This window comes from Salvia splendens, chromosome 16 (genome assembly GCF_004379255.2).
Source record: "Salvia splendens isolate huo1 chromosome 16, SspV2, whole genome shotgun sequence".
Classification (NCBI taxonomy): domain Eukaryota; kingdom Viridiplantae; phylum Streptophyta; class Magnoliopsida; order Lamiales; family Lamiaceae; genus Salvia; species Salvia splendens.
Genome location: NC_056047.1, coordinates 7,493,962 through 7,521,954, shown reverse-complemented (window position 1 = coordinate 7,521,954; position 27,993 = coordinate 7,493,962). Strand labels below are relative to the sequence as shown.

The 27,993-nt window shown below is 36.5% G+C and overlaps 1 protein-coding gene across 3 annotated transcripts; it reads left to right on the top strand.

Moving 5' to 3' along the window:
- The first annotated feature begins 5 nt into the window (after window positions 1–5).
- LOC121771484 (BEACH domain-containing protein B-like) lies at window positions 6–27,466 on the top strand. Of its 3 annotated transcripts, none has more exons than XM_042168270.1 (41): window positions 6–154; window positions 744–981; window positions 1,733–1,796; window positions 3,202–3,421; window positions 5,309–5,455; window positions 6,156–6,482; window positions 6,631–6,850; window positions 7,340–7,408; window positions 7,691–8,149; window positions 8,347–8,674; window positions 9,506–9,967; window positions 10,064–10,222; window positions 10,319–10,468; window positions 12,005–12,160; window positions 12,379–12,420; window positions 12,555–12,896; window positions 14,602–14,775; window positions 14,930–15,090; window positions 15,166–15,481; window positions 15,579–16,008; window positions 16,125–16,452; window positions 16,577–16,765; window positions 17,225–17,486; window positions 17,593–17,784; window positions 17,858–18,076; window positions 18,165–18,341; window positions 19,785–19,900; window positions 20,012–20,473; window positions 20,799–21,012; window positions 21,526–21,747; window positions 21,840–22,304; window positions 22,392–22,697; window positions 22,781–23,227; window positions 23,308–23,354; window positions 23,454–23,547; window positions 23,839–24,045; window positions 24,513–24,638; window positions 24,716–25,087; window positions 25,173–25,404; window positions 25,918–26,668; window positions 27,042–27,466. In XM_042168270.1, the coding sequence occupies exons 2-40, from the start codon at window positions 860–862 to the stop codon at window positions 26,610–26,612; spliced, it is 9,720 nt and encodes a 3,239-aa protein (XP_042024204.1). In that variant the 5' UTR covers window positions 6–154; window positions 744–859; the 3' UTR covers window positions 26,613–26,668; window positions 27,042–27,466. The 3 variants fall into 3 exon arrangements, with proteins under 3 accessions (XP_042024204.1, XP_042024203.1, XP_042024205.1); XM_042168269.1 differs by having other exon boundaries at window positions 15,579–16,011; XM_042168271.1 differs by lacking the exon at window positions 12,379–12,420 and having other exon boundaries at window positions 15,579–16,011.
- Window positions 27,467–27,993: the final 527 nt, after the last annotated feature.

Below are 27,993 nucleotides of genomic sequence, written 5' to 3'. Positions count from 1 at the left end.
CATAAATTCATAAATTCATAAATTGGGAAATCCACACAACTTATTAGTCGAACTTCAGGAAGAATCTTCATCTCAGATCTTAATTCTCCAAACCCTGATTTAAACAATTATGAATTATGGTTCAATAAACATATACACCTTTTGATCCGATCAGGTTTGCGTCAATTGTTCCTTTCGCAATTAATCTTCCTTCTTTGGTTACTGCATATGTTTTCACACGCTGCACCATCGTCGTTTTGACCTATATTAATCCTTTTTGGATTTGAATTAGATACGCGTGGAGCTGCTTATTTATGGTATCATTTTGTTTAATGAATGATTACGTGCTCCGTCCAATTCATTAGATACGCGTGGAGCTGCTTATTTATGGTATCATTTTGTTTAATGAATGATTACGTGCAGGGGCGTAGCTAGCCTATGTCTAGATGGGGCAATTGCCCCTCCTCATCCCCACTCATCCTTCTGTATTTTGGTACAAATTTCCAAATATATATCAACTTCTTCACTAAATGTCCCCTTATTAAAATTCATAAAATTACTCTGGATATAATTTTGCCCCCTGTGGCGTGATTTTCTGGCTACGCCCCTGATTACGTGCTCCGTCCAATTCATTTTTTATGTTTTTTTTCCTAAGCATGTTTTATGCTGATCATGCCTCAATTTTTTGTTGATTGAGCATTGTTTTAGTCTCTAGCTCGCTATAGTTTTGTTTTATTTATTTATATTTGAAAATTTTCTGCTAGTGTGTAGCGGAGCTTGGGTTTCGAGGAAGCTATGGTTGGTTGGAGCTATTCTTTGCTTATTTGTGGATGGTTACGTAGCTGTTAGCTGGGCCCACGAGCTGGTGTGCCAAGGAGGCATGAACATTGTCAAAGGTGTTGCAGACCTCTTTTGGAGGACTTCGAATCCCCAAAGTGCAGAATGTGGTTCACCCTCAAAATCTGGGAGGTTTTCACCCCCAACTCCCGATATCATTTTCAGGTAGTTTTCACTACCTGTTACTGGATAATCTGTTTCAGGCTCACAATCTATGGGGTCAATTTGCCTGCTGATTACTATAGCATTAAAACAATCAACTTGCAAATCCCAAATATGATTTTGTGTGCACTGAATTTGAGTATATAAAGTAAAGGGAAATGAAGCATTTGTCTGTAGCTTTAGTCTTATCATGTGATACGAAGCAGATTATCTGATTTAGTTTTTCATTAGACATTTTATCAGTATCACATATCTGCATATCTTTTGTAAAGCCACTCATGCCTAACTGTTCTTTTGGTAAATTTGGTATATATTTGCATTAGGAGAGCCTTAGGGGTTGTTGTTTGGTTAATTCACCTGCCTACTAATTTTTGATACTATGAAATTAAGCACACATAAAACGCAAATATATCAAGCATTTGAAAGTGACTATGCTGGATGTCCACATTGATCATTATTGTCTTCTATATAATCTAGCTCTGCTTCATTTCCTTGGACTTTATATTGTTGGATACTTGGGTCATGTAAAAAGAGTTTATAAAGAGAGTCAATGCACTATTTTATTTATTTATTTATTGTTCGGATCTCGTTATTTGCTGATTCACTGTGAATCAAATCAGTAAATGTCCATGGAAGAAGTAATTACATAAAGTTAGCTTGTAGTTTCTCTTCAGAAACCTATTAATCTATGACGTTAGCTGCAATTAAGTCATTCATGAATGCTTTCATAACCTTTCAATCATGTCTTCTGCAGTGATGTAGGCGATGAGGCAATTTTGAAGGAATTACTGGAAAGATATACAAATGCTGTTGATGAGGTATGTGTAATTGCCATGGTGGATTTGATTTATCATTATTTATGTAAGTATCCAATGAATTTGGTTAGAAAAGTTTAATTTATTTGCCGACACGTATTAGCTTTTCTCCAAAAGCCTGTCTTTGCCTTGAGCACCCCTTATTTTGACTATAACTTCAACTTTTTTGAAAACTTGGGCCATTATGTCCCATGCTAATTATTGATTTGATGTTTTGTTTTCTCTGCGATGGGCATGTATAGATAATATGAAGGATGTTTGGATGACATTATAAGATCTTTAAATATCTTAGCCACTCTGTTTTGATAAACAAAATCCCTGTACCGAGATCCTTCAGCTCTCAATGAATATCCTGTCATTTGTTACAAAATTATAATGAGAATGAGCTTATATGATCTTTAAATATCATAGTCCTAAATTATTTTGAGAATGAGATCTTATATAGAAACCTTCTAAACATTGATAATCGTATCACTATTATATTCAAACACATCATTATCTTAATTTAAATTATATCATCTGGCATTTTATAACCTTAAGAATATAAGATGTTATCTTCTGACTAGTGAAAAAGCATGTAACATGTGCAGTTATATTCCTAATTACATTAGTTACATACGTTGTGCTACTATTGTTTATTCTCCACATGCTATGTTCATCTGACCTTCACACTGATACCAGCTGGGTCTTACTCAGCGAAGTATTTATTACATCTGAAGTATGAAATGCATATCTCTTTTTCTTCAAATGCTAAAAAAAATCAAAGGAATGTTAATATATTTGCGCCCATAGTAGCTTATGGAAGTAGTAGTTCATATCCTTACTAGCTTATAGAAGTGTCGATCATTCTACATGGTTGAAAAAAAGAGAACTTTTTAAAGGTAAGGGTGCATGTCTAACAGAGTAGAGTGTTTGGACTAAATATAGTTTAGTGTGGCTGCATGGATACAGAATCATGAACCACTTGTTTTTTTCAGACTAATTAAGACATTGCTGATAGCTTTCTTGTGAAATGAATGTAATCTTGTCTCTTTCTGTCTTTCTCTCTCTCTATTTTTATTCTTTTCAATTTTTTATATTGTGGCAGATGTTTTATCTACTACATATGTCCTTTGTACAATTGATAAGATGTTTTTGTTTCTTATCTGAATTCTGAAACAAAGGGTAGTAACTGTTAGTGGGAGTCAACTCTCCACCTTTGGGCTAGCTTTTGGGTGCAGTTAGGGCTCCCATTCTTGAGTGCCTACTGTAACTCACTAGTTACAAGCTATATCAGCTTAATCACTATAATTATTTACGCAGTTAATGGATACACCTCCTTGTTTGATATCTTTGGTTTGTTTATATACTTCCAATTAATTTGTGAAAAACCAGCTTGTGTTATTCTCATGTTATTGAAAATGTTCAGGTGGAAAAGCGAAAATTGTTCCATATTTTTCTGAAGCAGTTCTTGACAGTATTCCGGGATTGGAAACCATTTAACCAGGGTACTCCAGAGGAAGCACTTACTGATTTACCTACGCGAGATGATGTGGATGTGGCGGCTGGTTGCTATTTTGGTCACCCTGCTGAAATAATTCTGATCTTGATAGGGGAAGTCACATACATAACGAAATTGCTTACAGACAGTAAGTAAATTGCATGCTATTTTTTATTTTCTTGATGTCAGTGAGCTATAGGTTTTTCTTTGCCAATCTGTATCTGTCCTCTTCCACTCCAAATTAAATAACTTGCCTTGATTCGATCTTTGATGTTGGTGTTGAGAACTCCACATGAGATGCAAAAAATAAAGCAGATTTCTTCATCCTAAGAAACACCGATTGCATTTAGTTGTTGGCAGGAAAATTTAGATGAGAACTTCATCAGTGAGTAAAATGCATTCACTTATTTGAATATATTTCTCTTAAACTGGTATCTTAAATCCAACTGAACTGAACTACTTATTGTTTCAAATGAAAATAGAACCAGTTCTGTTTTTTTAATAGAATAAATTAAAACTGAAAATGAGTTAGTTTGTAATGGACTGTTGAGAATTAATGTGAGCTATGAATTTATCTAAGCATAAGCTTTTTGGGTTAAAATTTGTGGTTGAAATAAAGTATTGATGTTCTATAAGTCCCTGCTTTGCTATGCTTTTCTGGGTTTTTTCTATTTTTGTACTAGAATAGAGTTAGCATTCCTCGTTTGTTCTAGAGTTTTTTTTTGTTCCGGGTTTGGGAGAGACGCATGACCCTCATGCGTCTCTTTTTAATGAGACGCATGACCCTTATGCGTCTTTTATAGAGACGCATGAGGGTCATGCGTCTCTCTTTTTTTTCGTTTTTTTATTAGACGACGCATGTGACTCATGCGTCTTCGGGAGAGACGCATGAGCCTCATGCGTCTCTACGTTGCTTAAATCATCACATCATCACATTCATGCGTCTCTAGTGCATGAGGCTAGTGGCCTATCCATGCGTCTCTAGTGCATGAGGCTAGTGGCCTATCTTATATTTATTATTGTAAGAGAAAATCGATGTCTCGAGCCCACCGCTGCATGTCTCTGTCCAAAACGTGGACTTATGATCAATACAACTCCCTTCCCACTTTCCAATACAACTTTCCACGCTGCATGTCTCTGTCCAAAAAGTTTTTGTCCCCTCCCTTCCCACTTTCCACGCGCTCTCTCCCTCAATTTTCCCATTTCTCAATACTCTTTTTTTAACTACTCATTCCGTTTTGTGTATAAATTTTGGAATAAACGTGGACTTATGATCAATACAACGTAGAGACGCATGAGGCTCATGCGTCTCTCCCTAAAACGCATGAGCCGTCTCTATGAAAGACGCATAAGGGTCATGCGTCTCATTAAAAAGAGACGCATGAGGGTCATGCGTCTCTCCCAAACCCGGAACAAAAAAAAAACTCTAGAACAAACGAGGAATCTAAGTTCTATTCTAGAACAAAAAAAGAAAAAACCCATGCTTTTCTTCTTTTCTCAGCATATGGCCTATTTATTTATTTGGAAACAGTATGCAAGTGCTTATATGAAAGTAGAAATTAGGTTGCTCCCTAAAGTGAGGAGGTTGATCAGGCAATAGGCAATGGTAGTGGTAAGCTAGGTTTTTGCATGCTGGTTAATGTTCAATGTCGATTGTTCTGCTATGAAGAAGTGGACTTAATAAAGAATTATGTCGCTGATAAGGTGATGTGCATAAGCCAAATAAGATCTTTAGTTGGTTTTGCAAATACGAAAGGTTAATGCTGGTATAGAAGTGTGCTTGGATTGGAATATTTTAATGCGTGTAATTTTTTTAGTTGAGGTTAACTTACACTCATTGTATTGTAGTTTTGAGAGTGGGAGCAGCTTCATTGTCTATGTATTAGCTAGCTCAAGGATAGTCAAAATGCCCATTTGACCACTCTGCTTCAAAATGATGATTCCCAATTGTTGAAATGATATTTACATTTGCTATGTTATTGATGGTCTTTCCTGTTGTTTGTCACTTTGCTAATAGTAGTAGAATCATCTGCAGATCAAGGGAACATTACCACAAGCCTGAATATACCAAATGAATCATGGATGGCCTTAGATGCTTTGACCCTTGTGACACTCTCTATTCATAATTGTAAGGTTTTTGGTTACCATGCTGGAATTCAGAAGCTTACAGCTTTGATGAAAGGTACGATTAACATGTTCCAAAGATCCGTAGCATCATTTCTGTTTTACTGAGATTGTGGCAATCAGATTTATAAATATTTATTTAGATCTATAGTTCGTCTTTGGAAGGTGAAAATTATTGATATGCTTTTGCATAAATATTTCTTTCCTTATGCTTATTTCACCAGTACAATCAAAATCTTGTATTTGTTGCTTCCATCCCTTAATTTTGTAATATATTCTAAGTTAAAGACAAGCATCGGCAACATGTTTGCACCTGCACATAGTTTTTCTGTAGCAGTAGTTAATGGGTAGAAGGATGGAAGTTGAGTGATGTTAAAGTACAGAACTTGGAGGTGGTTGGGAACTTGGGGGTGACATCTTTACTTTTTCGTTTTGAGGTATTGCATCAATTTCCTTTGGTTTCACCCTTCAGTCAGACAATCTATAGTCAGCAATTCATGTCATAAGTTAATACTGACTTGGGCTCTAGCTTTGCAAGGGATAGGAGCAAGTTTATACATACATACATACTATTGAAATTCCAATCGAGCTCATCTTCTGTATGACTTATTGTTATATACTTATCATTTTTTAGCTAGTGTTACTTTGTTTCAGATAACTCTTATTGCACTACCCCCCCCCCCAAGTTGTTCCTATTGGTATCCATATCACATCACATCACATGCTTAATAGTTACTCATGAATTCCATTTTTTCCAGTTTCTGTTGTCCAACTTAAGACTGTTACTAGTGCTCTTCCAACGGATGAGAATTTGTCAAATACTATGGTAGAATATGCTGGAGTTTTACAGAAGATACTCACTCATGTGGTTTCCATCATCTGCAACTTCATTGATTTTCATTCAAGTACAGCAGAAAATGTACTGATCAGAAGTACAGGCATGGAAGTTTTTGCTGGAAAGAGCAAAGAAACATATCATGACCCTTCTGTTCCTGTAAAATCTCCTGCTTCTGACACAAATTTATCTTGGCATCAAACAACAGTTGTTTCAGTCATGGAAGCTGGTGGTCTTAATTGGTTATTAGGTAACGTATTCAGTTAATGTTATTTTGCCTTTCATGCTGCTTGTTCATTCCTCACACTTGAGTCCCACATCACATATCTCGCCTGTTTGATGTTTGAGCTTCATGTATCATTGGAAGTATAATCATCGAGGTGTAACTTTGGTTTCAGAGATATTGCGTTTGATCAGGAGATTGATAATGAAAGAACTGTGGCCTGATATTTCCCTTCAGCACATGACTCTCAGAGCTCTTCGGTCAGCTTTAGTGGATAATCCCCGTGGTCAGAATCACTTTAGAAGTATTGGAGGTTTGGAAGTTCTCTTGGATGGACTGGGAGTTCCTTCAATTGATAGCTTAGTTGTGAGTGATTCAGCACACTGTGAGGAAAGGTGATCTCGTTGGGCTTGCAGAAGTATTCATTTACTAATGCAACCACTTCTTATTGTGCATTCCTTTTGTTCGTGGACTAAACGATGCCATCTGTCAAAACATATTCCAATTTTAATTACCATTTAAAATGACCTAGAATATAAAAAATTTAATAGACTCTCGGCTTTGTTACAGCCTACTACGCGAAAAAGTTGTTGCTTGTTTATTCGCTGTCATAACTAGTCTCTACTCTATAGTTTCTTCATCCAGTCACACAACCACAATTAAGGGGGGTTAAGATCCCAACTCCACAAATAACGGACAATAAAATAAAACTGACCACAGACTGAAAATGGAAATATCAGTTTTAAAAGGTAGTAATAGCTATCTGCAATAATTCTGGCTACTAATGATTATCATATACATACATCATCTCCACTAGTTCAATCAAACTATGTTTTTTGGTTGAGGTCTTAATTCACCTCTAATTCTTGTCTCTCTGTTTTCAGGAAGAAAAATCCACTGCAGGATATTTTTGATGTTCATGTTCTGTCATTGGAGGTTCTCAGGGAAGCTATGTATCCTTTCAGCACACCTCCATTTCAATGCTTCACATGGTTATGTTTTTGTTAATCATGGAAACCACATATAGTGCATGATATATTCCCTTTGAAGTTGTCTAATAGTCGGAGGTTCAAGCATTTAAAAAAATATCAGCTATGTTATGGGTTGATCTATAATTCAGAAATATGAGACTCGTATATCTACATGCCAATTCTTTGTATGAGATGAGGGTGGAGTAAAGAACTCCTTATGAATTATGTTTTTTACGATAATTAATTTCTTTAACTAGTCTTTAGCTTTGGAAATCTCAACAACTTGCAATTTCTTTGCGAGAATGGAAGGGTACAAAAATTTGCAAATAGCTTTTGTTCCGTAGCTTTCATGCTTCAAGAGTACAAACAGCGCAAGGTCTCATCCAACAAAGATTATGTTAATGAGTTTGAGGGAAGAAAAGGACAAACTTCAGAAGTTTTTGAAGAACATGCACACCTGTTTCCTTCATTTCCTTCTGATCCATTTTATTCACAAAGTTGGAAAGATTATGTTGCCAAATTGAGTGAAGCTCTTTGCTATTTCCTTCTTGATGCAAAAGATACTGCACTCTGCCATGCTGTACCAGCTAGCAGCAGAATTTCCCCATTGGTTCCTGCAGTTTATGCAGGGCTTTCTGTGAAGTGGTTCACAAGAGTGCTTCTGACAATTTTCCCTTGTATCAAGGCTTGTTCAGATCAGGAAGAGATTCCTAGCCACTTAAGGTGGTCGATCAACTCTGTGCAGTTTCATCTTTTCCTCCACTTCACCTACAGTTTCTTTGATTGTATGCTACTTTTAGTAGCTCTGCTTTTTTTAAGCATGGCTTATTTTGCTTTCACATTCATTGATGCCTTAAGAATCATACGGTTCTTCAATTTTTTAAATATTTATTTAGTTTTATTTTTTGGTTTCACCGCAGGATATTTGCCTGCACAATGCAACATTATATTCTTTTTGCATTTAAGAAGGTTCTTCTTTCTGCACCATCATTGATTGATGTCTTCCGTGCTGAAGGTGTGTGGGACTTTATCTTCTCTGAGAACTTTTTCTACTTTGGTCCAGCTCCTGCGGAATACTTTGGGAACAATTCTAGTAGGAATGAGGTTTCTCGATTAGATGATGGAGGATTTTATGATTCAAGTAATTTTGAGGATGGACCAAGTGCTAAAGAAGTTGAAGCTATCCAAGTTGAAGTAATCTCGTTCATGGAATTTGCAGCAACTTTAAGTGGGAGTTCCCATAACTTGGTTGGTTCTTCTTCAATTTTGGTTGATGTTGCTGTTGTTAGACATCATACTCCTTTGCTTATATTTCTTTCATGTAGTCAAGTATTTTACAATTTTCTTAATCTGTCATTTGCAGTTCCTTTCTTTAACAAGAAACAAAATTATAGTATTGAAAAAACAATGCTATAAGACTCTCAGCTTCTTTCGTTTTCTACTCCCTCCATCCCCACTAAGTTGAGTCAAAACTTTTGGGCATGGAGATTAAGAAATTGTGTTGGAAAGTAGGAGAGAGGAATAAAGTAAGAGTGATTGGATGTTTTGTTTTTTTTTTAAAAAGGAAATGACTCAACTTAGTTGGGACATCCCATAAAGGAATACGACTCAACTTAGATGGGATGGATGGAGGGAGTATTAAAAAGTGTTTATAATAGATTTAGTACACATTTAAAATACATGTATGTATTCTTAGAGGGTGTTTGGTTTTGGGAGGGGAATGAGAATTGAAACATGAATCCAGCTCCAAATTCATGGCCCCCCAATAGGATTACAATACAGGGTTTGATTCCCTTTCACGGTTTTACCAAGCATCCATGTCTAGTTCCATTTCCGTTCACTCACTTCAAAATGAGCACGCCCAGAGTGTATTATGATTTGATGAATTGATGGTCTACATGCATAATTACTATCACCTATGTTCTGAAAGTATGTATGGGTTTAGTTAAAATGTCTGAGAATGGATTGACTAATCTTTCATGTTATTTATTTATATATATATATTTATTTTGTGGGGTTTGGTTCACGTGTGTGCTCTCCCATTGCCTGTTTCCTTGTCTGATGATTGATATATGGCAGCCTGAATGTACTGTTTTGGTGGACGCTCTCGAACAATCTGTCTGTAATCATGAGCTTGCCACTGCCCTGGCAAATTGCCTGCTTCATATACTGAAACTTTCATCCGAAAAAACTGTTTCTTCTTTCAAGAGACTTGCTGCCATTCCTCGGGGGCTTAAAGTTGCCTGTATCCTGATCCAGGAGTCTAAAAGGCCCATAACTCCAGTTGCTTTTGCAGAAACCACTACCAGAGGTGTGGCATCTCCTCAAAGCCAGGGACTTTCTTATTCACCTGTGCTGACTGAGGGTTGGGGAAAATGTATCAAGAAATTCCTGGAACTGTTTGCAGAGTACTTCTCAGCATCAGACGAGGCAAAGCATTCCATTTTGTGCAGTTCCTTATGTATCAGTTGTATATTTGACTTGTTCTGGGAAGAAGATCTCAGAGATCTTATGCTTACTTACGTTTTTGATCTTATGAAGGTAGCCAATTCTTATGTCCAGTATTCTATTTTGATTTGACTTATACTGCAAAATGAGCAAATACCATTCATTCTTCCATGTTTTTCTATTTAACAGGTAGTTCCATCTTCTGAAGTGGACCGTAAGGCAAAAAGTTTCCTTTGCTCCAAGTACTTGGAGACATTTACACATTTGAAAGAACGGGTTAAGAACTTTGCAGATTTGTCAATTGAGTTGCTGGTCGGGATGAGAGAGATGCTACTAACAGATCAAAAAGTACCAATGAGTGTATTTGATTTTTTTCATTTATATGGCAAGATTTACATCTGAAGTCTTGTCATTTAAAATTTCACATGTCTAATTTTTTTTCAGTACTTCCAAATCTTGTTCCGAGATGGCGAATGCTTCTTGCATGTTGTATCTTTGTTGAATGGAAATCTGGATGCTGAAAATGGAGAGAAACTGGCATTAAATGTTATTCAAACTCTGACTTCATTGCTGTCGCAGAATGATGATTCAAAGGTACCCTCTTTGATTCCTCATAGCAGATGTAACCTGGTTGCCTTCTCAATATTGATAAGTTTGAGAGTCATATAACAATATTCACCAACCTCTTTCCGTTTCTCTTTTCTTTTTCCTTTTCATTTTTTTAGACTTTTTTTTCCTGCTAGTCTCTGGATTGAGAACTTGAAACTGGCAATTCTTTCACTGAAAATGCAGACGATGTACTAAATCTACTGACATGCAAAGCTACAACAAAAGACAAGGTTTAGCGTGTGAAAATTAGAACGAATAAGTATATTCTGATTATAATGTACTTCATATTTAATTAGGAATGCTGAAACAATAAGCTATCGAAGAAATGCTAGATTCTAAGACTATTGCATCCTATGCTGTTTAGTTTGTAGCTCAATATATTAGGATGTACCTACCACTCTAAAAGTATAATTGTATTGATACTGTATTGTGAACTAAGTGATAAACTGTGTACTCTTATCAAAGTATGCCCAAATTGACACTAAACACTAGTGTTGAAATTAAGTTGGTATGCACAAAGATGGATGTTATTCATAGTATTTCCATGGTAGAGTATACATATATAGAAGGAAGAATGTGTGCATAGGTTAGGGAAGCTTGTACTCAGATGAAAATCTGTTAGGCTACTCAAGTTCTCTGGCTCTTCAGCTAGACAATACATTTGGAAAATTATCCTGACTTGGTTTAGCAGGCCTAATCGCAAAATGTGAAACAAACATGTGAGAAACTTACTTTTCGAGATACCCCATACGTCTCCATCTTAGCCTGTTAGTTTTCTTGAGTTTTAGGCTTGTGCCTCGTAAGTCTCAATATCACTTATAATAGTTCCAGTCTAGCTTTCTAAACTCCGTTATCTTCTTTGAGTTAAAAAAACTCACAAATATCCACCTGTTTACCCATGTAAGAAACTTAATTGATTATTCATAGCATCCCAGCTGCTCAACATATATGTAATCTTAATTTGTGTGAAAATTGACTGACTTCATACATACTCCCTCCTGCCCAAAAAAATAAGGACATTTGGGACGGCGGGAATTAGTGGATAATTGGTAAAGTAAGAGAGATGAGGAGAAGAGTAGTTAAAATAGTGTTAGTGGATAGTGGGACCCATATTATTGTTAGTGTTTAATGATGGGCCCTAGTGGTATAAGTTGTAAATAAATTGATGAATATGAGTATTGAGTTTGGGAGCACTTTCCATAAATGGAAATGGGATAAATTTGTGGGACGGACGAAAAAGGAAAGTGTCCTTATTTTTATGGGACATGGGGAGTATAAATTATAATGCTCAACTATCTGTGTCAAGATTTGATGTATTTATGCCTCCAATATTTGTTTAGACAGGAAAGCATATATAGATAGCATAAACAGTATTTGGTGAAAGCAAAACAAAAATTGAAATTCATGTGATTTTGTTGTCTAATCATGGCAGTTTGGTTAGTAAGAAAGGCTAGGTGCTTTTGGGGAATCTTCATTGGTTTTATTTCTGTTCCTTGACTAATTTCACTTTCAATGTTCAAGGCTGCTTTTAGGACCCTTGTTGGCAAGGATTATCAGACTTTGAGGAGTTTGCTGCTGGATTTCTGCCAATGGCAGCCTAGTGAATTACTTTTAAGTGCTCTGCTCGATATGCTTGTAGATGGAGATTTTGATCTTAAAGTGAATTATGCCATTAAGGTAATTTTCTATTGTTTTAATTTCTTTATTCTCGGGAAGGGGACAATGGGGGTCTGGACCCTACACCTCACCCTTTACTGTGGGGATGTTGCATTACATGGCCCGAAACAAACTCATTGAGGTAACTTGATGAGCGCTACAATGGATAAAAACTGACAGATACATACTATTTTATATACCCTAATTTTCATATTTTCTTCTTTTTCTTTTTGGATCAGAATGAAGATGCTATCTTGCTTTATCTTAGTGTTCTTCAAAAGGTTTGTTAGTTATAAGCTTGCACGCTCTTTATCTCCTGTACTTTTTTCCCTCTAGTAACCTTTCAGTTTATCTGTTTTCTTGTTATAATATTTAAATTTGGTTGAATAATTTACCTATCTCAATAATTGGGCAGAGCAGTGACTCATTGCAGCAACATGGGCTGGATGTGTTCCTACAGCTGCTAAGAGATTCTCTGTCTAATCAAGCATCATGTGTTAGAGCTGGAATGCTAGACTTTCTTCTGAATTGGTTTTCAGAAGAAAATTGTGAAACTATTGTTCGGAAAGTTTCTCGGTTGATTCAGGTTGTTGGCGGGCATAGCATATCTGGAAAGGATATCCGTAAAATATTTGCTCTGCTTCGGAGTGAGAGAGCTGGTCAACATCACTCAAGATCATTACTCTTAACTAGCATGTTAGCAATGCTTAATGAGAAAGGGCCAACAGCGTTCTTTGACCTTAATGGTGCTGACTCTGTAAGTTCGATCATTCTCCCTCATTACAGCCTGCTCGATTTTCATGTATTAATTCGGGTGTCATAAATCTAACAGAGGGTCATTTAGACTTTATTTTCATGTGAAAAGGAGAATTAGCACACACCCACAAACACTTACACACACAATCAAACTGCTAGGTATCCAAATATATAATTCCGAGAACCCCAATGATATATGAGGTTGATTTCTGTGCTCCCTCCGTTCCTTGTTAATTGACTCATTTTATACTTCGTGAAGTTACAAGATAATTGAGTCATTTCTATGTTTGGCAAAAAAGTAATACTCTCTTATTTTCTCTTCATCTCTCTTACTTTATTCTCTCTTCTACTTTATTCTCCCTCTCCTTAACACACTAAACATCTCTTCTTAGTCTCCGTGCCGAAAGAAGTGACTCAATTAACAAGGAATTGGGATTATTACATAATCAAGCCTTTGTTTGGAGTCCTCTGAGCTACATTTTATTTAAATGTTGAATCATACTCCAACATAGATAAGCCATAGAATTACATTGAATTATCTGACATGTTTTTTGTTAGCAATAAATAAATTCTCAAACATCCTATTTTTTTACAAGGAAACTTATGTTACGTCAGAATTTCATGCTTCTCCTGTAGTGCTTAATCATTATAGATGATGTCACTCTTCAGCTCATGACTAGTTGGGGCTTGCAGCTCAAACCAGAGATATTGGATTTGGACTTAGAACCATGTCTATGATTTGCATTTTTTACTTACTTGAAATGTTTGGTCTCTCAGCTTTTCCTTTTGCAAAAGTAATCATCACACGTTTGAGTCAGTTTCTTTCATTTGCTCCAAAGTTCTAATATAAGTTAGCACTTTCTGTTCTAGTAGCACCAGTAAAATATTGCTTGCATAGTTTGTAATTGAGTTTTAAACTCGTATAGTCACCTAAACCAGTAGAACTTACTGAAAGTTATTTGTATACTAACCCAGTAGAAATTACTTATAGTTATTGGTAAAAGATGTGCCTTATCCAGAACTTATGCTAAAATTTGAAGTTATGGTACAGAATTATGATCTGTTAGAGCTGCTAATCTCAACCCTGTAAAATCCAGTTTCTAGAACAATATTCAATTTCCAATTATTCATATCCAGTACTCATACAAAATTTGGATTTACATTATATATTCAACTGGAAGCAGGTTATGATAAAGCAATCATTAATTATTAATTTATTATAAACATTTTATTTGTTAAGAAGAGAGGAGATAAATAGAGTAGACAAGATATCCATCGCCCCCTCCAAAATAAATGAAGCAATAATTACAAGGGCTATCTCTATACTCTTTAAACAAGTCCAAAACAAAAGAAAGCTGAATCCACGAGGAAAACCTTTCCTCAATTCCATGTGATCTCCTACTACTTCAGTGTGAGGCTGACTACTCCAAGTTAATATACAAGGCTGCTACCCTAATAAGGAAAAATATGCTTCATGTAATCCCCAGGTATATGTTATTGTGACTCAGAAAGTCTAGCATGTTTTAAAAAACAAAGGGTGAGTGTACCTCTGATCATACTTCAGCAAGACAGTTATGATATGGTGTGTTAACTGTTTAACATATTCCTTCATTTGGGGGGGGGATGTTATTCCATAGTTATTTTCATCTTTTGAAGTTTGAACAAGATATGTTATCGGTTAACAGATGTGAATGTGACCTATGCAGGGCATAGTAATCAAAACCCCAGTTCAGTGGCCTGTGAACAAAGGATTTTCTTTTACATGTTGGCTCAGGATAGAAAGCTTTCCTCAAAATGGACCAATGGGCGTCTTTAGTTTCCTTACGGAAAATGGACGGGGATGCTATGCTGTTCTTGCGATGGATAAGCTAATATATGAGGTGGCGCTTCGAATTCCATTTTTTTTCTTTCCCACTATAGTAGCCTTATCTTTTTTACATTGGAATCTGTTTTTGAGCGTGAATTTGTGATAGATATCATTGCAAAATGAAGTGATACTATCATGTTTTTAGTAACCCTGGTTTTATATTTCAGTCAATTAATCAGAAAAGACAATGTGCATCTATGAGTTTCAACCTTGTCAGGAAGAAGTGGTACTTTTTCTGTTTAGTGCATTCTGTTGGTCGAGCATTTTCTGGGGGAAGCCAGCTGAAGTGTTATTTAGATGGTGTTCTTTTATCCTCAGAAAAGTGCAGGTAATCTAATTTCCTGTTGATTTTGTTCAAGGAAACCAATGAAAGATCTTTCATATTCATTCTTATAAATTCCAGATATCCAAAAATCAGTGAACCATTGACGACCTGCACAATTGGCACTAAATTCAAGCAACCAATGTACGAGGACGAGAATGTCATGCATTCTGTGAAAGACGCTTTGCCATTTTGCGGCCAGATAGGTCCAACATACTTGTTCAGCGATGCTATCCCTGCTGAACTTGTACGGGGAATTTGTTCTTTAGGACCAAGTTATATGTATTACTTCCTTGATAATGACATTTCAGCATATGTGGATAACTTTCTGCCTGGTGGATTTCTTGATGCTAAAGATGGGCTTGCATCAAAAATCATATTTGGACTTAATGCGCAGGTTCTTATTTCCTAGGCAGTATGTCAGATCAAACAAGGATCTTTAATTTTTTGTATAACTGCCGAGACTGAAAGAAATTCTTTTCTTCTCTCTCCAGGCAAGTATTGGTAGGACATTATCCAATGTCTCACCAATTGCTGACCATGCAAATGATAAGAGGACTTTAGAAGCTACTGTATTGGGTGGAACACAGCTCTGCTCTCGACGGCTTTTACAGCAGATTATTTACTGTGTTGGGGGAGTTTCTGTATTTTTTCCTCTCTTAAAACAGCCTGGGATGTATGAAAAAGACGGAAGCAAACAGAATGATAAGATGGTGCTACCTCCTATTACTCTGGGAAATTTAACTGCTGAAACTATTAAGCTAATAGCATCGGTCTTGGATGATAATTTAGCCAATCAACAGCAGATGCTATTACTTTCTGGATTTTCAGTATTGGGATTTTTGCTGCAGCAAGCTCCAGCCAATCAGCTAAATCTGGAAACACTTTCAGCATTAAAGCATTTATTTGGTGTTGTTTCTAATGGTGGTAAACAATGAAGCCTAAATTGCTCATCAATTTTATCAGCTAGTTTGTATATAAGATCATATGCTTCTCTTCAAATGCCCTTCACACTATAACTACTTCACATTTACCTACAGGCTTGTCTGAGTTGCTGGTAAAAGATGCTATTTCTTATGTCTTTCTAAACCCTCATATCTGGGTCCACACAGTTTACAAGGTGCAACGCGAGCTATACGTGTCCCTTATCCAGCAATTTGATAATGATCTGAGGTTGCTCAAGAGTCATTGTAGGCTTCCTCGTGTTCTTGATATTATTCGGCAGTTTTACTGGGGCAATGCTGAGACCAAACGTGCTGTCAGGAGCAAGCAGGCCTTGACAGACCAAATTGTCGGAGAGAAACCTGACAGTGAAGAAGTACATAAAATCCGTCTTCTTTTATTGAGTCTTGGAGAGATGAGTCTCAGGTACTTTATGTGTTTTAATGCGTTTACATCTGATTCTGTATTTATATCCATACTTACTGGGTATTGCTTCTGATATTTTTGTAACACTCATTTAGTTATTCTAATGGTTTATTTAAATTTGTAGGGAGCATATAACAGCATCTGACATAAAAGCACTCATTGCGTTTTCTGAAATCTGTAAAGATACGGCTTGCATTGAAGACATCTTAAATATGATAATACGCGCAATTTCCGACAAACAACTCCTTGCTTCCTTTCTGGAACAAGTGAACATAATTGGAGGTTGTCACATATTTGTCAATCTTCTGTCCAGGTAGTTATCTAATTTTGTGATGCAATGCCCTAATATAGAAAGGATGACAAAGATGACATTTACTTCTATACTATTTCATTGAATTTTCAAACATTTGACAACATTGCTTTGTGTTTGGATCTGGTATGATGTCATTTATAATTCTTGGCATTGTTTCTAATTCTTTCAACTTATTTTTCATCTTATTGTGCTGAAATTTTCCTGCAATTTGTAGTTATTGAGTTCTTCACATCATGCTTAAGTATTTAGTGGAGTGACGGGAACCTATTTTAGGTGAAGGAATGTCAGAGAGATCTTCAGTGTACTTAGCAGTTTTACCACCTCCACTGTCCACTATTTACCAGAATGTTTCAAAATCTTTTGAGCTATTATAAATACATACAAAAGCATGAACACTGCTTTGTTGCTTAATACTTGGTGGTTCGGTTTCATATACCTTTGTGTCTATCATTACTGTAGGGATTTTGAGCCAGTTAGACTGCTTGGGTTACAGTTTATTGGAAGACTTCTTGTTGGTCTTCCTTCTGAGAAGAAAGTGTCCAAATTTTTCAACATTGCAGTGGGGCGATCTAAATCTTTATCTGAAGGTCATAAGAAAGTCAGCTTAGTTACTCAAACATTTTTTTCCATAGTATCAGACAGGATCTTCAAATACCCCCAGACAGACCTTCTGTGTGCTACACTGTTTGATGTTCTCCTAGGTGGTGCTAGCCCAAAACAGGTAGCTTATAGAAGTTAAACCTATTTTATCAGGGTGTTCACATTTATCTCTTTGTGGGTTAAAAAATATGCAGCAGAGTTTACAATTCTTTCTGCCTTGCCTGCAGGTTTTGCAGAAGCAGAACCGACCTGATACACAGAAAAACAGCAGGAATAATTCTGAGTTCTACCTTCCTCAAATTTTACCTCTCATTTTCATATATTTGTCAGGTTGTGAGAATCGCACTTCAAGAGTGAAACTCATGGGTGATTTATTAGATCTACTAGATTCAAATCCTTCAAATATTGAAGCTCTTATGGTACTAATTTTTTGCTTTCTGTACTCTGTCAAGAAAAATAAATTCCTCTAACATAAGTAAATGTTTTATGTAGGAAAATGGGTGGAATTCTTGGTTGACAGTCTCTGCAAAGCTTGACGTGTTAATAAATTACAAAGTGAAAATAGGAACTCGTGATGATTCTGAAATAGATGAGCAACAGATGGTGAAAAGTATTTACAGTCTTGTGCTTTCTCATTATGTTCTTTCCGTGAAAGGTGGCTGGCAGAATTTAGAAGAGACTGTGAACTTTCTGCTTATTCAAAGTGAACAAGTATTTCTACTACTACTTCATAGAACTTATAATTTTTCATTTTCTAAATTACCAAAGAACAAACTCTGTGAAAGTCATGTTTCTACAGGTTGGCATCTCGTATCAGTCATTTGTTCGTGATATATATGAAGATTTGACCCAGAAGCTAATAAGCTCATCTGCTGAAGAAAATATTTTCATCTGTCAGCCATGTCGAGACAACACATTCTACCTTGTAAAGCTAGTCGATGAAATGCTCATCTCTGAATTAGATAATCGGCTTCCAGTATGTTGTTTCTATTCAACCTCCATTACTTGATGTGCCCATGCCCCATTAGAATATGACTAATTATCCTCACTTCTAAATAGTGAGACTACACTTCATCTTTCATAATTGTAAGAGACTTTTAAAGTTTGCTCCTAGGTATATAATAGTACTCCCTCCGTCCAAGGTAGATGTCACACTTGGGTAGTGATAGAACGAAATTTTAGGAGATGTTATTTTGTGTGTTAAGTGTAGAGAGAAAATACTCTCTCTGTCCCAAGCTACTAGATGCATTTATTTTTTGCACTCGTTTTGAAAAAATGATACTCCCTCCGTCCCACTTAAGATGACACGTTTTCCTTTTTAGTTTGTCTCAACTAAGATGACACATTTCCTTTTTTGGAAACTTTCTCTCTCCAATTAATACACCCAACCACTTTTTCCCATTCCTATTAAAATATTCATCTTTCTTTCTCTCTCTATTTTAATACTTACACCCACCAATTAATCCCGTGCCGGCTAAGGAATGTGTCATCTTAGCCGGGACGGAGGGAGTAATAAATAGTTAAAGCAGAGAGTAAAGTAAGAAAGAGAAACATATAGAGAAGACTCTCTCTTCACTTTAACTACTCCCTCTGTCTGCCATTAGGAGTCCCGGTTCATTTTTATAAATGGTAGACCCCACATTCCACTAACTCATTACAATCACATTTTATTACTCCATCTGAACTTTGGAAATGGAACGGGTTTTAATGCAAAATCAGTAAAGTAAGAGAAGAAGAGAAAAAATGGGGGAAGTTTATGCTCGGTAAAGGCACAAAACCATGTTCTGCATGTTTTCATATGTCATTAACTATAAGCAGCTAACTCATATTTCCTCAGCTAGGAACATAATTAATGTGAAGATATGCAATTAGAATATCATTAGAATTCTCGTAAAATTACCTTTAATTTGATAGATGTGTGTGAAAAATATTTATAAATTGAAAGAGTTATGTGGAATTTAAAGTTTTGATATAATTTTGAGCAGAGAGTGGCTAGCTTGAATTTGTTACATAATTAAATGCCTAAATTTTTCCCATTATGACAAAATTACCCCCGCAATGCAATATTAAACCCTCAAAATGACATGATTTTGATGATTAATCTGGACCATCCAATGCCAGATCCTATCTGTGCATCGTGGTTTTAATTTTCCTTGATTTTCATGAACTGAAGAACTAAGTGTAATGGAAACATCTCTATAGTTTCAAGATGGCATGGCCTTGGAAAAGTCCAAAGAATCTGATAGAAGATAATCCTTTTCTTCATTCCATTCAACAGAAATGCACTGGGTACTCATTCTGGGATGCCATGTTGTGTGTGCATCGCATGTTATTTTAAATTGGTGTAGGGTGAACTATAATCCTTTTGCATCGCATGTTATTGTGTTGTATATAAGAAACTTTTTTTCCCTTTCAACAGTTTCCAGCATGCAGCTCCAAGTTTTCTTCTCATTTTCCAGAACTAGATAACTGCCCAGACTTTAATGATGCTTTAGTTGAAGCCTTGCAGGGAGAGCCTGCCAATAACTTACCTGGGTATCATCATCTTTGCTATTAATATTTGGGATTCGAAGACGTTGACTGCATCCATGATTCACTTGAACCTCTCTGTATTCTTTTTAATATAGTTCACTTTTTTCTTAATAGGAATTATGGGATTCCAAACAAACATTTCTTAAATGAAGATGAAAAAATCTGTGATGAGTGGTGGAATTTATACGACAACCTTTGGATTATTATCAGTGAAATGAATGGAAAGGGACAGAGCAAGAGTTTACCAATATCTTCGTCATTTTTAATGCCATCTTTAAGCCAAAGAGCCCGTGGCTTGGTAGAATCATTAAACATCCCAGCTGCTGAGATGGCTGCAGCTGTGTCAGGGGGGATCAGCAGTGCACTAGTTGGAAAACCAAATAAAGCTGTTGATAAGGCTATGCTCTTAAGAGGGGAAAAATGCTTAAGATTCGTTAACCGATTAATGATCCTCTATCTTTGTAGAACATCACTTGAGAGAGCATCTCGGTGCGTCCAACAGGTTGTTCCTGCTTTGCCTTTCCTTTTGACTCCTGATGATGACCAGAGCAAGAGTAGGCTGCAACTTTTTATCTGGTAATAAAATTTATCATCTGCAGCTGAAAAATGTTTGCAGGATCTGTTTTAATGTCTGGTTCATTAAATTATTATTTGGTGGTTTTTTATTAATAAAAAATGTACTCCCTCCGTCCCATAATATATGTCACACTTTTCTTTTTTGTTTGTTCCCCAAAAGATGTTACATTTCCTTTTTTGGAAAAAGTTCTCTCTTACATTAATATAAATATATTATTTTCTCTCTCCACTTAGTACACAAAATCGCATCTCCTAAAATCCCGTGCCATCTTTTATGGGACGGAGGGAGTATGTTTTAGGTAATGACCGCTTGATTTGTGCACAGGTCCTTGCATGCTGTTAGGTCACAGTATGGAATGCTTGATGGTGGAGTTCGTATTCATGTTATATCCAGATTGATACGTGAAACTATCAATTGCGGGAAGTCAATGCTAGCTACAAGCATCATGGATAGTGATGATTTGTCTGATTTAAGTAGTGCATCAAAGGAAGGGAACTCTATATTGAATTTTATCCAGAAAGATCGCCTTCTCGGCGCGGTATGTTTCTTTTCTTCCAGGTTTTAGTATAGTTAGCTACTGTGCCAACATAATATTCGATCCTTGTCATATGCACCCAAATGAATACATAAAACTTTAGATAAACTGGAAAATATATTAACATGAACAAATTTGTTATTTTTCTCGGTAACAAGAAGGTTGGTTTATTCCCAATTAAGGTAAGGGTTTTGAATCCCTAAATGTGCCAGCCGACCTCGGGACTGTTGAGTAGTTTCTGTTAAAGTATACCTTCAAAGTTTTGCCAAACTGGAGAGTGAGGTACAAGTGGAAACTGCTTAGCCATCCATTGGCCCAGAATTTTCTTGTTACTCGTCAAATTTTCCTTTGGTCGCAGGCAAAGTGTTGTTTTTTTGTTTCTTCTTTTTCTTACTAAGGATATCATAAGCGGAACAAGATTTTCTGTTGTAATTATCGAGATAAGAAAACATGTGAAGTGATACTCTTAAAGAGTTGTTGCTATTACTGGCTGTAATCTTAATCTTTTTATTGCAGGTCGCGGATGAGGTCAAATACATTAAGAGTGTGTCAGTAGATCGAAAATTGCAATTAGATGAGCTGCGAAGTAAAATGGAAGAACATATGTCTATAGAATCTACTCAAAAGAAAGCTTCTGAGGACCAGATACAGAGTAGTTTAAGTGCCATTCTTTCTTCCGATGAAAGTAGAAGATCTTTTTGCCAGCTCTCTTTGGATGAAGACCAGCAAATTGTATCTGTAATATATGAATATCTTTGGCTAACTTCCTTGATTATATAACATTTTCTATTCTTGCACGTAGTGCTCACATCTAAGTTTACCTTGTACAGGAGAAGTGGGTTCATATCTTTCGCTTGCTAATTGATGAAAGGGGTCCATGGTCTGCTAATCCGTTCCCCAATAGCATAGATGCACATTGGAAACTTGATAAGACCGAGGACGGATGGCGCCGTAGGCAAAAGTTAAGACGGAATTATCATTTTGATGATAAGCTTTGTCAGCCTTCCTCCACTTCATCTAACAATGAGGCACTTCTTTCTACCAATGATAGCAAATTTGGTTCGGGGAGTGTCACCTTGGAGAAAATGAAACAATTTTCTGTTAAAGGAATTCAAAGAATTACTGACGAGGGATCTTCAGAGCCAAATGAAAATGAGGATGAATCTAGCCAGCAACAGATTGTTGAGATTGAGGATACATCAGGCAGACAAGAGGTGACAAGAGAAAGTACCGAGCAGGAAATTTTGCAAGATAGAGAAGATTACCCGCCGGTAACAGAATCAGAGACCAGCGAGGTATGATTTGAGCATCTATAGTGAAGCCATAGAGCAACGAACACTCTTATCTCACAATGTTTTTTTGTTTTACTAATGTATTTGCAGGTTCTCATGGAAGTACCCTGTGTTCTTGTAACACCAAGGAGGAAGTTATCTGGGCGATTGGCAATTATAAAGAAATCCCTACATTTCCTTGCTGAGTCTTGTGTTGAAGGTACAGGAGGATCACCTGTTCTGAAACCTGAACATTCTGGAGGACCTCAGAGGCAGAAGTTTCTAAAATGGCCCACAAGTTTGAATGGAGATGCTGAAAGACTAGGTTACCCAGAGAATTTTGATATAGTTATTGGAGACAGATGTCAGAAGCAGCATATAAGTACTAAGCGTCACCGGTGGTGGAACATACTAGATGTACTTATCCCTTTTTATGCTTCTTTTTTGTTACAGTCGAGCACATTATATGGGTAAACCTAATTGCCACTTTGTGCTTGCAGGTTAAGGCTGTCCATTGGACTCGATTCTTGCTGAGAAACACTGCAGTAGAGATCTTCTTTGTTAACTCTATTGCACCAATATTTTTGAATTTTGCTTCTCAAAAAGATGCGAAGGATGTCGGAAGTTTGATAGTGAAAACCAGAAATGAATCTACGTTAAAGAGCTATAAGGAAAAGACCGGAGTTATTCCTTTTGTTGACAGACGCGTAGCTCAGGAAATGGCAGAAACTGCTAAGGAAAGATGGAGAAGAAGAGAGATGACTAACTTTGAATATCTGATGATTCTCAACACCCTTGCAGGAAGGTCATACAATGATTTAACCCAGTATCCCGTCTTTCCTTGGATATTGGCGGACTATACATCTGAAACTCTTGATTTGAAACAATCTGCCACTTTCAGAGATTTATCAAAGCCTGTTGGAGCCCTCGATCCTAAACGATTTGAGGTTAATTTTTTTACCATACTTATCCAGTACATTGTCCTTGTGCGGTTACTATATCTTTTACTTATTTTTCAATGATTCAGGTTTTTGAGGATAGGTACCATAACTTTGTAGATCCTGATATTCCCAGGTAATTTGGCCCCCTCGATGTATTTTATGTTCCAATTTCCATGATTTGAATCTATATTATCTTGCTCTTCATGTTCTCTCCCTCTGCTTCCTTCTACAGTTTCTACTATGGATCTCATTACTCTAGCATGGGTATAGTGCTGTATTACCTACTTCGGTTAGAGCCATTTACAGCCCTCCATCGCAGTCTGCAGGCATGATTTTGCTACCCACAATTACTTGGTTTTTCTCTTGTTATTACATTACTGTTCCATTTTGAAATCTGATACTAGTTATGCACTCGAAGAAGTTAATTTCTTTCTTCTATTGTAGCCTACTCAAGATTTTACGGCTTTTTTTGTTTTCTTTGATTTTCTTTGTTTCTGTAGTTCCATTTTGATTGTTTATATTTATCATCATTATTATCTTCATCACTGTTGTTGTCATCATCATATCGCCATTATTGTTGTTATTAAAAAATCCATCCTTCCTGTGTCTTCAATCAGGGTGGTAAATTTGACCATGCAGACCGCCTCTTTCACAGCATTGAAAGCACATACCGAAACTGCCTTACAAATACAAGTGATGTGAAGGAATTGATTCCTGAATTCTTTTACATGCCAGAATTCTTAATGAATTCGAACTCATACCATTTCGGAGTAAAACAAGATGGGGAACTAATACGTGATGTTTGCCTCCCTCCATGGGCAAAGGTATCCTTTATTTCTCAACTTATTTCCAATCACTTCCTTTTGTATCTTGTTTTTTAAAGGTAGTTCTCTCATCCCTTGGGACAAACTCTTGAATTTTCTTGTCACGTTTCCACTGTTTTAGATTAATTTAAAAACTTACAATTGTGAGGGTTGTGAGTGATTGCAATTTTGGTTTGCCCTTCTTGGGGTTTCTGTTTGTTCTATGAGCTAATTGACTTGATTGTGCTCTCTCCCAGTAATAGCTTTTGCTAGTCTGCTCTTGTTGTTATTAGATTAATTAAGAAGAGTGGTGGGAGAAGCTTGTGAAAAATAGATTACTTGAGGCCATGCTTATTCTTTTTATCAGTATTTGCTGATCAATTTCTTTGCCCTGATATTGTTACTAGCGTTAATTTTTATCTTTTTTGGTATTTAATTTGATAATTTATGATGTTCTAATAACAATCTTCCATCAAAACAATCTCCAGGGCTCAGCAGAAGAATTTATCAGCAAAAACAGGGAGGCCCTTGAAAGTGAGTATGTTAGTTCAAACCTTCACAACTGGATTGATTTGGTGTTTGGTTACAAACAGCGTGGAAAACCAGCAGTTGAGGTAAGATACTTTTCCCTTACTCTATGTCAAGACCCGTGATTATGAATTTCTACCTGATCTGTGATCTTGGTGTACAGGCTGCAAATATTTTTTATTATTTAACCTATGAAGGAGCTGTAAACATGGATAACATGGAAGATGATCTGCAAAGATCGGCCATAGAAGACCAGATTGCTAATTTTGGTCAGACACCCATTCAGATTTTCAAGAAGAAACACCCAAGGCGGGGGCCTCCAATCCCAATTACTCATCCTCTGCGATATGCTCCTGGGTCTATCAATTTAACCTCTATCGTTCCATGTTCAATTAATTCTTCATCAGCTGTGGTTTACATCAATGTGTTGGACTCGTACATTATCTCTGTGGACCAGAGCCTCAACATATATGTTAAAACTTGGTTGACAACACAATTGCAATTTGGTGGGAATTTTACATTCTCTGGTTCTCAGGTGCGATGTTAATTAATGCATGTAGAAGACTTTTTTATCGTTTATAATATAAGTGCATATGCCCTGAACTTAAAATTTTATGTAGGATCCCTTTTTTGCTATTGGTCCGGACGTACTCCCTCCTTGTAAAATTGGAAGTCCTTTGACTGACAACTTTGAGCCTGGAGCACAGTGCTTTGCAACCTTGCAAACACCATCTGAGAACTTCCTCATCTCTTGTGGCAACTGGGAAAACAGTTTCCAGGTCCTGTCCCTTAATGATGGAAGGATGGTGCAGAGTGTCAGACATCATAAAGATGTCATTAGCTGTGTTTCAGGTAAGAGTCTTACCAGCTAGAAATTATAACAGTTTCAATTTACAATTGGTTATATTAGTTATTAGTTATAAATTATAATGTCGTAGTCCTAGAGCTTACGGAAGTCACAAACCAAAATCTCAAAAGTCGGGCTTTCTTAATACTCTAAAGATAAACCGAACGACAAACCCTCGAGTAGGAAGAAGTATAAATCTCTAAAATTTAGAACAAATGCGAATAAAACCATTAGAGTGCATGTCCCTGTCAAATAATTGAAAATATCCAAGGGGTGAACTGAAGGCCACCAGCCGGTATCAGATGAAAGGTTAGCCAGCTTACCTGCAACTTGATTACCTTACAGAAATGTATTTAAAACAAAACCTGAAAAACTTTAAGCTGAAGCCTCTCTAATGTAAATCATATTTTGTGTTTAAAAGTGAATTTCTTCCGTCTTATCTGTTTTGCAGTTATCCTATCAGTTCATATTTCCTTGAGAATTTGTTTAGATCTGAATTATCATTTGTAACTTTGCAGTGACAGATGATGGAAGCATACTTGCTACCGGAAGTTATGATACCACCGTTATGGTGTGGGAAATTCTTCGTGTTAGATCTGCTGATAAGAGATCTAGAAATACACGGACAGAGTTTTCATGGAAAGACTGCATCATTGCTGATACTCCATTTCATATTCTCTGTGGACATGATGACATCATTACATGCATATGTGCAAGTAATGAGCTTGATCTAGTAATAAGTGGTTCGAAAGATGGAACTTGTGTCTTCCATACTATACAAGAAGGTAGATATGTGAGATCTATTCGACATCCTTCTGGCAGACCATTGTCCAAGCTTGTTGCTTCTCGCCATGGCCAGATTGTCCTGTATGCGGATGATCTTAGTTTGCATCTTTTTTCCATAAATGGGAGGCACATTTCAACTGCTGAGTCCAATGGCCGCCTTAGCTGCATTGAACTGAGTAGTTGTGGTAACTTTCTAGTTTGTGCTGGAGATCAGGGACAGATTACAGTACGCTCTATGAACTCCCTTGAAATTCTTGCGAAATATACTGGTTGTGGAAAATCAATAAATTCACTTTATGTGACCCCTGAAGAATGCTTCATAGCTGGGACTAAAGATGGAAGCCTTCTAGTATATTCCATTGAAAATCCCCAACTTCGTAAGGCTAGCCTTCAAAAGAACTCCAAGTCAAAAACATTTGTGACATGACTTCATAAGTTTAGTTGTGGATGCACAAGTGAAAGGGAGCGCCATCCTGGTATGAGGTATGTAGAACTATCATATATCAAATGACCAGATATCTGTTTTCAAAATCTTGTGAATATTTCTGTTCTATGCTTGTTGCATATTATTCCCTGCTAACTCATGTTACCCTACATGCTGGCGGGTTTAGTCAAATTGTTATATACATTTCATTTGACAAGCTGGTTGTGCCTGGTGAAATTTTAAAACATTTTTTAGTGCTGCCATTCTCTAGATTATTGTCAGTTTCTGAACTTGAAAAACAATTCTCCCAGAACAATACATTTGAGCCGTAGAAAAAAGTTGCGGTGCTAAAGTTGTGTCTTGCATCCTTAAAACCAATATCAGCCAGCCAGGAAGTATTATCCCCTTGATGAATACTCTATTTGACCTCAGATGCAGGATGCTGTTGTTGGTCGTCAAAATTTTGCTGGTCAGCGTTGGGACTCGGGTCGTTGATATGGAGCATCCAAGTGCAAGAGCAGCGCACGTGCTCTGTTTTTCCTCTTTCTTGACATCTTGAATACTGGAGCAACAGAGATAAATACAGTATGTTGGAAGGTGGTAGGTAGAGGCGAACAAGGTTGCCTCTGGCATGCAAGTTTTTGACTAGAGAGAGAGAGATGTACATGCTCTTGAAAGCAATGCAAAGACTAAATGTATGATAAAAGGAATAAGATAGTTGTAATATGCAGAAGCTGACATATGAAAAAATAACAGAAGAGGGACAAAGAATCCTAGGAATCAGTGCGATTTGTGCAGTGTTGTAAGTGTAATATAGGACACTATCTGTATTGACAGTAATGCATTTACATTTTGTATGTGCGTGCACTTGAAACTAATTTCTGAGTGAGTTGTGCCAGTTGCAGTGGTTGATGTATATTATAAAATATGACCTATTTCAACTGTCTCTCAAGAGATTGCCTTAGAAATCAATTTAGTTTTCTGCAACAGCGTTTATGAATTTTTCTCGCAACTGAAAAACTGTCATCTTTTCGTAAAATCCAAAGATCTCGCATACTTGTCAAACCTATATTTGGTCAAACACATTAATTGTGATAGGCTTTGGTCGTAGAAAATATGTTTTGTTTTATATTGAGTGGTTCGGTCAAAAATTAATGATCAACTACATTTTGACCGATTATTTTAACCTAATATAGTTATTATTTATAAAACACATTTTAATACAAAACAAACAGTGATGTCATTTTGTCGCTTCTCAATATGCGAACTTACTAGGTTAAAATAATTAATTAAAGATGTTATTTAACTCAATAATCCGATCATCCGTTAATTTTTAGACTAAAGTCCATTTTTTGTCCTTAACATTTGGCGATTTTTTGATTTT

What these genes read in the sequence shown, in the direction of transcription:
- LOC121771484 (XM_042168269.1), top strand. Translation starts at nt 860, where the DNA reads ATGAACATTGTCAAAGGTGTTGCAGACCTCTTTTGGAGGACTTCGAAT. An exon ending in TGGTCTTAATTGGTTATTAG is followed by an intron (nt 6,483 to 6,630) that starts GTAACGTATTCA and finishes CTTTGGTTTCAG; the next exon opens with AGATATTGCGTTTGATCAGG. An exon ending in CTTGGAGAGATGAGTCTCAG is followed by an intron (nt 16,453 to 16,576) that starts GTACTTTATGTG and finishes TTAAATTTGTAG; the next exon opens with GGAGCATATAACAGCATCTG.